The sequence below is a fragment of the Dipodomys merriami genome, unplaced genomic scaffold (assembly GCF_024711535.1).
Source record: "Dipodomys merriami isolate MVZ:Mamm:240054 unplaced genomic scaffold, mDipMer1.0.p SCAF_42, whole genome shotgun sequence".
Classification (NCBI taxonomy): Eukaryota; Metazoa; Chordata; class Mammalia; order Rodentia; family Heteromyidae; genus Dipodomys; species Dipodomys merriami.
The window spans coordinates 6,329,698-6,342,494 of NW_027205826.1; the positions used below are offsets into that span (position 1 = coordinate 6,329,698).

At 47.5% G+C, this 12,797-nt stretch overlaps 1 protein-coding gene across 1 annotated transcript in view; it reads right to left on the bottom strand.

Moving 5' to 3' along the window:
• Positions 1–1,931: 1,931 nt before the first annotated feature.
• Positions 1,932–12,797, bottom strand: part of Fam20a (FAM20A golgi associated secretory pathway pseudokinase) — a 40,449-nt gene continuing 29,583 nt past the window's right edge. The window contains exons 5-11 of the mRNA XM_069993158.1: positions 8,642–8,734; positions 7,620–7,735; positions 6,932–7,112; positions 5,852–5,961; positions 5,105–5,186; positions 4,650–4,709; positions 1,932–3,386 (exon numbers count right to left, since the gene is read on the bottom strand). Coding sequence (XP_069849259.1) covers positions 3,128–3,386; positions 4,650–4,709; positions 5,105–5,186; positions 5,852–5,961; positions 6,932–7,112; positions 7,620–7,735; positions 8,642–8,734 — 901 coding nt within the window. The 3' untranslated portion in view covers positions 1,932–3,127. The remainder of the gene's footprint in view (positions 3,387–4,649; positions 4,710–5,104; positions 5,187–5,851; positions 5,962–6,931; positions 7,113–7,619; positions 7,736–8,641; positions 8,735–12,797) is intronic.

Below are 12,797 nucleotides of genomic sequence, written 5' to 3' on the forward strand. Positions count from 1 at the left end.
TTCTTAAATGGATCAGTTTTTCGTCCCTTTCCCCTTTCCTTCTCTTCTCGAAAGTCACTTACAAGATGAATGTTTGGCTTGCTTTCATGCTTTACATTTGTTTTATCTAAGACTGGGTCTCACACCCTCTCTTAAAGGGTACATGAGTGTAGCAGACTTACCTGCCAAGTCTTGGAAGGAATATTTAACATGAAGCCAAAGATTTCCTTTTCATTGAAGATGGATTAGTTTTGTGACCTTGAAACTTTCCTAGACTTAATGGGGAGACATTGACATGATTTTGGTTTAAATTTAGGATTCACATTTAGCAAGTTACGGGTTTTTTTTATATGTACACATGCACACACACACGCACATTAAATGTGTCATTTTGGGTATAAGCATTTTCATTGTTTCTCAGGTTTCTGAGTTGTGGGATCATTGTACAACCTCACTATATTGATGTTAATTTCCTCACATGCAGTGGAGTTAGGGACCAATGTGTTACAAGTTGCTTCTGTAATTGGTGCTTTATGATGTGCACGCCTGTACAGGTTCAGTAAACCCTCTCGGAGGCTGAGTCACAAGAGTAGAACTGGAGGAGGTTAGCTGGTGGTGAATCCTCATTCTGATTTTCCCTGGCTCCTGTGGACTCGTTATTTGATTTTTTTAATATTTGAGTGATGACATTTTAAAGTAGCATGATATAAATTATTTTACCTCCAACCACAGTAGCTGGACCCTTTCTGTACTTTCCTTAGAAGCCCCAGTGGTGTGTGTTTAGATGGGCCAAAACTGATACAGCCAGATAACCTTTATTTTGTCCTTGAACCCCTTAAGATCTGAATGCCATACCTTTTTTCATAAAGGGAATCTTAAATCTTTCCTATTTTATGTGGTGTGTTGAGCATAAAAGCTAGCATTATTGCGTACTTTTATAGCTAAAATTTCTTTCCTGACAGAACTTCAGACTAGCTCATCATGATTCCACTTAAAACTATAAAAGCACCAAGGAGTATAAACTGGTGGAAGAAAGTTCTGCCAATGTTGCCTAAATAGCTTTTATGTCATCCTTGTTCATGTCAAATGAGTTAAAGATTTACAGTGTTGCTCATTATTGTATTTGCAAATTTGATTGCTTGGTAAACTTTCATGGCACCCTGCCCCCATCACTACTTCCCATGTTTGCAGTCATCCTGGGACATGTAAAACTGAAAATTCTGTCTCCTGTGAGCTTCTTCCCACCAGAGGCTGGCCTCAGCTTTTTATTTCTACTCGTATTGTGAATATCATTTTCTTGGTCTTTTTAAGTACCTGCCCCTCCCACCCCCGCCTTTATATGTGTTTGAGGACTCTGTGTTGAGTTCACTATTGGAAAGCTCTCCAAGTACAGTGCTGATGTATGCTGATGTGTTCCTTTTCCTACTCACATAGAAAGCCTGTCATGGCAGGTAAACTTTTTAGGTATGAGTGCTGAAACCATGCTGTTGGCTATGAGAGCAATGGGAAGAAATCAACAAAGTAAAACTAGGTGCCTTAGAAGACATAAAACAAGATCATGTTTTGACCAGTTGACAACAAAAAATGACTAGAATCTCCCAGAAACCTCACCCTATATGTCCCCTGTGAACAGTGATTCATTGTTTGCTATTTCGGTTTCTGTGGTGACTTCATAGGGCAAAACTGCCATATGTGAGAGAGCCGACTCTTATTTTGTAGTCTTAATACTCAGCCTGATGGCCTTCTCCCTACCTGTTCATTTCACATGCTAGTAGTTCCTCTTTGTTGTTAGCAGTATCATGACATTCTTACATTGAGTCTGGAGAATATTTCATGGGAAGTTAAGTAATGTTACTTGGGAAAAATTGATATTCCAAGGAGTGAATGTTTTATTGGGGGGGCTGATTCCCCCTCCCTCCCTCCTTCCCTTTTTCTCTCTTTTGCTGGAGGTTGAAACCAGGGCCTTACACATCCTAGGCAAGTGCTATGCCACTTGAGGTATGCTCCAACCCTTTTGTTTCTAGTTGGTTTTTGAAATAGGATCTCACTGACTTCTGGCTAACCTTGAACTTACCGTCCTCCTGCTTCTGTCTTCTGAGGAACGAATTCACAGGCATGAGCCACCATACCTGGTCTCATCTGTTTTATTGATGTATTTACTAGTACCATGGTTTGAACTCAGGGCTTTGCATTTGCTCATCTTGCTTGTCTGGTACTTTACCACTTGTGCCATGCCTACAGCCAGACTTTTTGCTGTCTAAGGATATGGAATCTTTTAAGACTTCTCTGCCAAGGATATCTTTGCATTGTAATCCTCTGGATCTCAGTCTCCTGAAAATCTAGGGTTACAGATGTGAGCCACTGGCACCCAGCCCCCAAATCCCTATTTTACATCTGCCTTTGGTGAGAGTATTTGCGAAGTTACCACAGAAGGACTTGTTATAATCAGATCAGACCAGTGGGTAGTCAGTGGAGGGGGTAAAGTCCGCCTTGAACCAGTTTGACCATTTGCCAGAGGCCAAGTCAGAGTAAGATATCCAGAAAGATCTAGAAACCTGGTGCTGGTGGCCACACCTGTAATCCTAGCTACTCCGGAGGCTGAGATCTGAGGATTGCTTTGGAAGCCAGCTTAGGCAGGAAGGTCTGTGAGACTCTTGCCTCCATTTAACCGCCAGGAAACCAGAGGTGAATCTGTGGCTCAAGTGGTGGAGCACTAGCCTTGAGCAAAAAAGAACCGAGAGTGCCTAGGCCCTGAGTTCAAGCCCCACGACCAACAGGAAAAAAGAGAAGGCTCCGTAGAGAAATAGATACCTAACAGATGTCCTTTTATTGGACTTGCTACAGTCAAAACAGTCCTGGTTACAGGGCTCCCGAACCTTCTGGGCCTGGCCCCTGTGCAGATTTCCCCGTGTGCTCAGAAGATGGATCTGTGGCCTTCAGGAAGCCTGGCTTCGTGGGGAGATGATGCCCCAGTAGTGCTCTACTGAAGCAGTGGCCTCTGTCAAGGAGTCATCATGAAGCTCAGTGGATCCCATTTGCTGTTTCAAACATGACTGCCTCCTCCGCCCCCCCAGCACTGAGGAAGCTGCCATCTGCACAGGCGTCCCCTGCTGGCTCAGGTGTGTGCTGAAATCAACCTTGGAAGTCATTAGCTTGTTGGATTAGCCTGGCCTGAGGCCGGGGCTCGATGTCGGCCATCGGCTATGACCCTGTGCTCCCCGTGGGCCTCTATGCAGCCCTCCACAGTCTGGAGGATGATTTGGAGTCTGCGGTCCAGGGCCAGGAGGTGCGGTTCTGTGAGGACTGGGCTGAGCTGGTCTTCTAGAAGTGACTCCCGCATCACATCACTGAGTCTGTAGTCAGCCTGAGCCAATAACTGCAGGTGCAGAAGGGTTTTCTTTTTTATCCTGAAAGAGTCATAACCAAGTAAGCAAATGTAGGGAACAGCATGTACCTCACCTTGCCCTTTGGAATTCTTAAAGCCTTGTCCCCAGTGTCTGTCACATGCTAGTGAAAATCACGTAGAAAGGGAATAGGTGATAGCTTTTGTCCAGCTGCCCTTTGGCCTAGAGTCTGCTGTGGGATTTGTAGACTTAATTTTCATACCACCTATGGTGATACCTGGCCATGTGCATTCATTCTGAGATTTGTCAAGGAACTAAACCTGAACTGACACATCGAAGGTGTATCAATTGGGAAAAGCTTCCGGTAGACAAAATGGAACCATTGTGTTTGCAGTGGGGTTTGATTCTTTGTGTTGAGGAATCTGACTTGGACTCAAGTGTAAGCAGCTTGTCTGAGTTTTGCCTAAGTGCATACTGCCCATCCTGCTCTGGTGGGGAGGAAGGAAGCAAGAAGGGAGACATGCTTAACCTAAGGTACTAATCATGTATTTATAACTGTTTTTGGATCTTGGGGTTGAGCAAGTGGACAGTTTCACAGCCTGGCTAAAGGCCAGGAGAGGTATGGAAGTAGCTTGGGTGTTTCAGGAGAAGAAACAGCCAAGGTAGGGCTGGGAAGGTGGCTCAGTGGTAGAGCGCTTGCCTTGCATGCATGAGGCCCTGGGTTCGATTCCTCAGCACCACATAAGCAAGAAGAAAAAAGCTGGAAGTGGCACTGTGGCTCAAGTGGTAGAGTGCTAGCCTTGAGCTGAAGAGCTGAGGGACAGCGCCCAGGCCCAGAGTTCAGGCCCCACAACTGTACGCCCCCCCAAAAAATAAAAAAAAGAGCCAAGGCAAATGTCAGTCTGACACAGGATGATAAGATGTCAGTCAGGATTTTGCTAACATGATGACCAAATAGTTATGTTGAAAGCTTATTGAGCTGTGGCTCAAGTGGTACCAGAAAGCTAAGAGACAGTGCCCAGACCCTGAGTTCAAGCCTCTCAGTACACACCCCCCCACACACACCCCCAAATGAGTGCTGGCAAAGTAGAAGTCTGACTAATAACATCAAAGACCTTCAGACTCTGAAAGTGGGTAATGACCTGACTTAAAGATGAAAGTGGGTGATCAAAAGGTTTAAGAGACAAGCTCCAGATTCCTTTTACACTTATAGGATGAGCAAATGAGATGTTGCTGGGCAAAAGTGATGGCGGCAGCGGCGGCTCCCCAACATCCTAGATCAGTGACAACTGCAAGGGGGTGGCGTGCCCGCCTGCGCACACTCACATGCAGCACTGCGAGAGAGGCGCCAGGATGGAGATTTCGTCCTGGGAATGGCGTCCGAACCTGGCGGAAGGAAGAGGCTTTAGCCAGCAGCATCTTTCCTCACTCCCCGGGTGCAGTTCTTTGGGGGTTAGAATTCTGGTGACGGGGTCCGCTGCCTCTAGCCCCTTCATCTGGCCACAGGAACAGAAGGAAGGCTGGCCAGCCAGTGACGTCAAGCCTTGTTCTCTGCCTCCAGGAGGGTCTTACTGAAAAATCCTGGGCAACTTCAACCTAGCTCACTAGAGCACACAAGGGACTCTCCTCCTGTAAGGCTGGAGGGGAATTGGTTTAGCAGAGACAACAGGGACAAAAGCAGTGGGAAAGTCGGGTGTGAGGGACTGGGATGGGACAGGGCAGTCCCTCCTGGGGGTGGGCTGGTTTTTCCTCTGACAGCTGATAAGGGAGCCAACACTTACCCTCTGGCATTGTCAAGGTGAATGAGGAACCCCTCATCCCCGAATTTGGTGAACATCTCATAGTGATGGCGGTCCATGTTTCCTGTAGAGGAGAGGGGGAGGGGTCAGAGGCAGGGCCTGTGGACCAGGGATCCGGGGAACGGGGCCTGTGAACAATCCAGACACAGGAGTGTGAGCCTGTGCCACAGCTGGCAATTCAAGGTTTTTCACTCAGTACCTGGCTTGGGATTCTAATGGGCAATAATGCACCTCTATAACCTCTGCATCTGAACGCTGGTCTTTCTCGGCTCAGACACCCTCAGAAAGCACACAGCTGCAAGTTAACTTTCCTGAAGCAGGTGACGTTGAGCTGCCTGTCTGCCTGGATCTAAGGACAGGTATGGTGGCTACCTTTCTGGAACCTCTCTTGGTTGCTGTGGCACCAGAAGATGGTATACCTGGGTTCTACAGGGCCTTGCCTTTGGCCCTGGCCCTGCTTTGTGCTTACTGTACATACTGTGTGCAGGAAGAATGGAACTCAGGCCTTGTGGCTGGGTGGTACACTTACCTGACCGGTGATGATTCCCCCAAGCACCCCTAGTTCTTGAGAGGGTGGTATGTTCTTCTGGGCCTCTACCACTCCTGAGGCCGTGGGAGGTTCAGGGTTGTGCGGTCCCCAGGAACCAAGGTCACAGGGACCCCTCAGCCTCGACACACCTCACTTCTGCTAGGAGCTTGGAGAGTGCGGTGGGGGAGGGGGACACCTACCTATCAAGAAGTCAAAGATGGCCATGTCGATGACATTGAGAAGCCGGTTGCTGTTGTTGTAAGGGTAGATCTGTTTGACCGTGTCACAGTAAAGGGGGTTGATCTCCCACCTGAGGGGGAGAAGAAGTCCTGGGGCTGGAAAAGCCAAGATGGCAAGGTGTTGGGGGGCCTACCCTATACCTTCCCCCTCTCCCACAGCCTTGCATCTGCCCTGGGCTGGGGGTAGCCTCTCAGGAGGCCAGGTGGCAACGGGGTCCCTTCAGCAGCATCTTGGGCAAGGCCACATGGGAGTGAGGCTGCTGTGGAGTCCATGTGGCTGGGAAGGTTTCTGATTCAGTGAAGCATTTCAGCAGTGAATCAGTGCTGGGCACTTAACGGATGGTTAAGGAAGTCCAGGGACAGACAGAAATCCTGGCATCTGACCCTCCTGTGTCTCATGTGTCCCTCGCACTAGGCTTCTTCCAGCTGTCCCACATTGCTCATAAACCCCCAACCCTGTGGGCTGTCTCCTGTCGTTTCTGGTTCGTGCACCCCAGAGCCCTCAGCCTTCACAGAGTCCCTTAGGATCTGTCCCTTCTCACCCCATCAGGATTGCAAGACCTACTCACGCTCTCAGCTAATACTTGATGTGTATGAATACCTATTATAGGGCTGGAAGTTTCTATGGATACAGCTAGGAAGGTCTTGGCTTCAAGGGAACCACTTGGGGGCAGCCAGTGGTTCCTGGTGTGTCACTTGGTTACAGAATCTGGCACTGTTTTCATAACCTGGCTGTTTACCCCGTGGACCAAGGAGGTTCCTGAGGGGAGGGGCTGTCCTTGGTTCTATCTCCTAGCACCTAATAAGCTCCCTGTGACTCTCTCTACACACACACACACACACACACACACACACACACACACACACACACACACACACACACACACACACACACACACACACACACACACACACACACACACACACACACACACGAATGAACAAAAGGGAGGGAACCGATCCAGGGCACTGGTCCCAGGACCAACTCTAGCCATTTTCAAGGACCATGGATGTGGCATTGTAGACAGGGGGCCAACTCACTCCTCTTTTCCTGCGAGTGTGTAGGAACGGATCCAGGGATTGGGCACAGACAGCCTGGGGGCCAGGTTGAGGGATGGCAGGTAGGCAGAGAGCGAGCCCTCCAGTAAGTGTGGGTTCCCACAGACTGCGTACTCTGTCTTGCACATGTACGGGCACTTGGCAAAGAAGCACACATTGTTGGCTGGAAGATGAGGGAGCACAGGAGTAATATGTCTGTTAGGATTAGCTTTGAACCCCCAGTTTGGATAAAGGCAGAAGAAAGAAACATCGCCATTCGCCCCCCCTCCCCCATGTAGGGAGTGCCTAGAGAATGCTACTCAATGAAGCATCCTGGGTACCAATTTTCAAATGATTCAGACCAAAGAAAATATGAGACTCCTTCATCTGTATCCCATCCATGTTATTAGATTCTTTGTTAGGTTAAAGGGATAGCCTTTGCTCCCAGGGAAGTCAGCCCTGAAGGCTTAGTGCCCATACAGGCTGGTCAGCATCTTACACACAACTTTTGGCCATCCATAATTCATCATGTGTTGGGATGAAGGAGATCAGATAGGAATATCGGACAATATCTTCCCATCCCCCAAGATGCAGGTGCTAGAGATAGAGTCAGAGCACTGCCCAAGGGGACACCAGACACTGCCTCATGGAAAACTCAGTACCCAGAATATGGCTCTGGCCAGTACTCTACCTGGAGAGACAAAGAAAACACTTTGCAAGATTTCATTCTTGGTGACCTCTAGGATTTCCTTGGTGACATTCACCAGCCTCCCAACTGTGGGTGGTACCCGTCGGAAGTCCAGAATCCTGAAAAAGAGAGTCCCCTGCTTAGATCTGAGGGGTGGCCGGGGAATAAGGACATATTCTGTCCCCAGGCTACCAAACCAGTGAGTCCTTTAGTGTGGCTGATCATGCCCAGGCCAACCTCTGGTCTGAAGGGATGGAGAAAGCTCCTCACTACACTGAGACTCTCCACCACCCATGCTGTGTGTTTTTGTTTTTGTTTTTCCAGAGTTGAGTATGTCTAGGGGCTTCGGGGGATCTTGTTCAAATGCAGGTTCTGACTCTGGGTGTAGGGGGAGGCTGAGGTCCTGTGTTTCTCCTTGGTGGTGCTCACGAAGCCAGTGTCCAGGCCACCCTGAGTAGCTGTGACTGCTCAGTGTAAAGAGCCTGGGAGGTTAGGGTCAATGGGACTGGCCGGCCTTTCATTTTCAGATGAGGAAATCAGAACACATATATGACAATGTCATGCCCAAGATGGCCGCAGGAGCAATATGGCAAGGCTGGTTTTCTTTATATGTTATCCATTGGATTACTTTCAGACACAGGTGCTGTCTCTGAGCTCTTCAGCACTCTACCACTTGAGCCACAGTGCCACTTCCGGTTTTCTGGTGGTTCATTGGAGATAGGAGTCTCACAGACTTTTTGGTCCAGGCTAGCTTTGAACCGTGAGCCTCAGATCGCAGCCTCCTGAGTAGCTAGGATGACAGGTGTGAGTCACCAGTGCCTGGCGCTTGCATTGTTTTATTAACCTATAGGGCTGAAGGGAAGTGTTGGGTTTGAAGGGACCACACTGAGGTATGAAAATGGTGAAAAGTCAGAAAGAAGAAATTCTGGGAGCATTCCCTCCCTCCCTCCCCCGCTCTGATATAGCTTCCCCTGCCAGGGGCTTGGCCCTTACAGTCAAGGTCAATTCCAGGGGCCCAGACCTACCTGTCCAGGTGAAAAGCTGCAATCTCAGCATTGTGTCTCTGAAAGTCAATGAAATAGAAGAAGTCTGGGGGTGTCTCCTCATCTCGCTGCTGTCTGGAAGGAAGGAGGGAATCAAGGCCAGACTCAGCCTTTAGTGGTGAGTCTGGGAGCAGAGGGGAGAGGACTAAGCATGCCTTCCTGCTTTGCAAATGTGCTTGAATGGTGGCAAGACCAGTGAGGAACAGCGTGAGGCTCCCTGGGATAGGAGGAGACGTGGAAAGCAGAAGGCGTAGGTGCCCTCACAGGACATGGTCCCATGGATGCCATCAAGGCCAAGATTCCTATTGAAACTTTGGGGCCAGTGGCTGATTCTTTTAAAATCCCAGCAGTGGGGAGGGAAGAATGACAGACATTCTGCAGAAGTAAACACAGGGCTAGTCGGCTGAACCAGTGGTAAGGCAGACCAGATGTGTGGAGATGAAGAGAAGCGGAGTAGAAACTTGGTGAAGTTTCAAAGGACTGACGTATAAGGCTCTGGGTTTTAGGATGCTTGCGAGAAACATCTGAGATCATCCCTTCAGAGAAATTCAGATGGGTCTTAAGAATGGGCCCAGCCAGAAGGCGGAGAGAAGCCCACATTGATTTATAGGCATCTTCAAATCACTAATGGATTCCTGAAAAGCATCAGCCTGCCTGGAGAGTGTGAAGTTCATTCAGGAAAGTGATAGTGCTGGGGGCTGATAGTGCTGTGGGGCAGCATCCAGCCTCTCCATTGACTTTGACTCGATGCTACACAAAAGCATGCAGATCCTTGAATATTTCCCCCCTTTTGTGCCAGTCCTGGGACTTGAACTCAGGGCCTGGGTGCTGTCCCTGAACCATTTTTGCTCACGGCTAATACTCTACCTCTTGAGCCACAGCTCCACTTCTGGCTTTTTGGTGATTAATTGGAGACAACTGTCTCAAAGACTTTCCTGTCCAGGCTGGCTCCAAACCATGATCCTCAGCTCTCAACCTGCTGAGTAGCTAGGATTACAGGTGTGACCACCAGTGCCTGGCTTGAATACTTTCATAACCTTCCATTTGGACCTGGTAGGAAGGCTGTGGACAGTGTGAACGTAGAACAGACATAATGTGGCAGAGCCATAAATAACCTGCTTCCACAGCTCGAAGGGTCAAGTGCACTTTGCCAGCTGAGCACAAGCTAGTCCTGAAAACCGCAGGGAGGTGCTGCCAGAAGTCAAGATTCTATTTCAGATGCGCAGCCGGATGTCTAGTACGGCCCTCAGTGGCCAGGCCTCAGCCACTCTGTCACCTTGTATCAGCCACAGTCCCATTTCCAGCTCTTTTTTGTTTAAAGCTGTTACTTCTTTTTAAAAATAGTTATTATAGGCCAGGCACGGGTGGTTCACACCTGTAATCCTAGCTACTCAGGAGGCTGAGATATGAGGATCACGGTTCAAAGCCAGCCCAGGTAGGAATGTCTGTGAGACTCTTATCTCCAATAAACCACCAGAAAACCATAAGTGGTGCTGTGGCTCAAGTGGAAGTGCACTAGCCTTGAGCTCAAAGAGCTGAGGGACAGCGCAGGTCCAGAGTAATGAGCAGTGAGTACAGTTCTTTTTGAACCATGTCTCTCCTTCCATCATTCCCTCCTGGGTTTTCCCTCCCATCCTCACCAACAAGATATACAGTTCATTTTCCACATAGTGTCTAGTGAGTACCAGTATTGTATTTGTTTGCCCTTGTTCTACGTTTTCTATGACATCTTTTACCCTCCCAAAGACAGTCAAGACGAAAGGAGATGAATACAAAACAGCAGCAACGGCAATGTCTCATGTTTCCTTTTCTGGGAATTGGTTTCATAGAATATTATTTTATCTGATCATATGCACACAGCTACTGAGCTTTTAAGGACCACTTCTATGCATATCCTCCTTTTGCCTCTGTGTGAATGTCTAGAGTCCTATAAAATTTATCATGTCCCAGTATGTGTACATAGATATATGTGTGTGTATATACATATATAATTCAGTGTGTTTACCTGTAGAATTATGACACATTGTAGTTATTACAAATGAGGGAAACCATGTAACCTATGTTTCTTTGGCTCTGGCTTAGTTCGCTTAATATAAATCTTTCCAAGTCTTTCCATTTCCTTATGAATGGTACAATCCACTTCCAGTTCTTTGGTAGTTAACTGCCCCTAAAAGTATCATGGACTTTTCTGCCTCTGCTGGCTTTGAACCTTGATTCTCAGCCTTATATCAGCGCCCTGAGAAGCTAGAATTACAGGGATGAGCCATTTGCACCCAGCTTAAATTGCTTTTTTAAAAATAATGCATGTTTGTAAGAGAAATAACATTTCAAAATGATGCTTTATTTGATTTGGAGTAAACTTTATAAAATTGTGGATGGAACTTTGTGTCATAGCTTAAGAACAGATAAAACTGTTCTTATGACCAAATACTGGGACCATTTCATTAAATTCAGGAGGGGGGAAAAAGCTGGTTAACTTGAATAGTTCCTGTATGTGTTTCTAACTGACTGGATTTCTCCTTATGTTCCTTTACTTCCCTGGAAATCTTAACACTGCAAGTTTGGGTAGTTTTCCTTGTAAAATGGAGCTCATCTACGCTCCATTAGTGTCTGCTTTTTAAAAGAGAAGCATTTGGCTTTAAGGCTTTTGCTCTCAGAGAGCCATTTGTAGACCTGCAGGTTTGTGGTGGACTTGCAGGTTTATCATGATGCTTATGCCTCTTGGTGATGTCTGCTGTTTCCATGGAAACCTTCCTTATGTCACCTCCCTCTGACCACCCCTCTCAGGACATTGAGTGGGCATGGCTAATGGTGACAATGACTTAAAACTGATACTTGCTAGAATCCTGCTGGTAGCTCTGGTGTTCAGCTGAGTGTGTCAGGGTCTATCACATGCTGTGGGGGGACTCACACTAATAGCCATATGTACTCCCTAAGAGCAGCACACCTATTTGGGCTGCTGAGACAGGAGGGTCTATGAGACAGGAGTTGGAGGTCAGCCTGGAGGTCAGCAACACTCCAACTCTTCAAAATAACAGGAATGCAACTGCTTGATTGATTGGTTTTAGTGTGGCACCTGTATGAAGAATGAGATGCCTCTTGAAATTATCCCTAGGAAAAGGAATCTTTCTGTATTCCAGTTCTTGCATAGCTTCTCAGATTTTCTTTACTTGGCTGAAAGAGCATCATTAACCTGAAATGGTGTCATCTGTATTGGCTTTTTTTTTTTTTTTCATGATGGTGGGTGGTGGTGATGGGAGAGTAGGGAAAGAATTCAGCCTTGGTTTACTGACCCCCAAACTTGAATGTAGTGATGATGATGACCATCAAAGATTTTTGGCAAGTAGAAAGGTGTAGAGTGAGGGAGGAGGAAGAGGGTGAAGGGAAGAGAAAGGAAGGAAAGAGAGAGAGAGAGAAACAAGGAAGAAGAAGCAATGGAAGAAGAGAGAGAGAGAGAGATGGGAGTATTTCTATATAAACATTTCTATATAAATACAAGCAGAGATTCAGTTGTTTCCAATGCAACTCAAATTATGTTTAAATTGAGAAAAGAATTTTTGCATTTCCCCATAGGAACCATGGAGAGTCTCCTTATATAGCAAGGTTCTCAGGTTGCTTGGGTTATGGAGCACAGAGGGAGTCTCCAGAGCAAGTTCAATGGATTCTGGGATGATGGGATTTGGGTATCAAAGTTGTTTAGAACTCCCCAAGGGAATGTGACATTCAGAGATCTGCAAACCCTTCCTTAAGGGCATGCGTCTGTCCCCCAGTTTGGGGCCCAAAGCTCTTTAGTCAGTGCTCATTTCATGAGGGCTCCAGTGACTCAGCCATCGATAGGCTTCTTCTCCGTCAGCTGAAGGGAAGGAATCTAAGTCAAGCTAAGTGACTCCTCTGGAAGGTGGCACACTGAGGAGGAACCTGTGACGTGGCAAATGGGAACCTTTGCTTCTGAGGGTTTGTATCTGGTAGCTCTCTCGTCGCTGAGACAGACTGCCTAACCCAAACAACTTCAAGGTGGGAGGGGGTGGACTTAGTTTTGGCTCACAGCTTGGAGACTGAAGACTGTAATCCTTATCTGTGCTGATTCTGGGCCCCTGATGAGAACACCATGGCTGTAGGAGTTTGTGGAAGAGGAGAC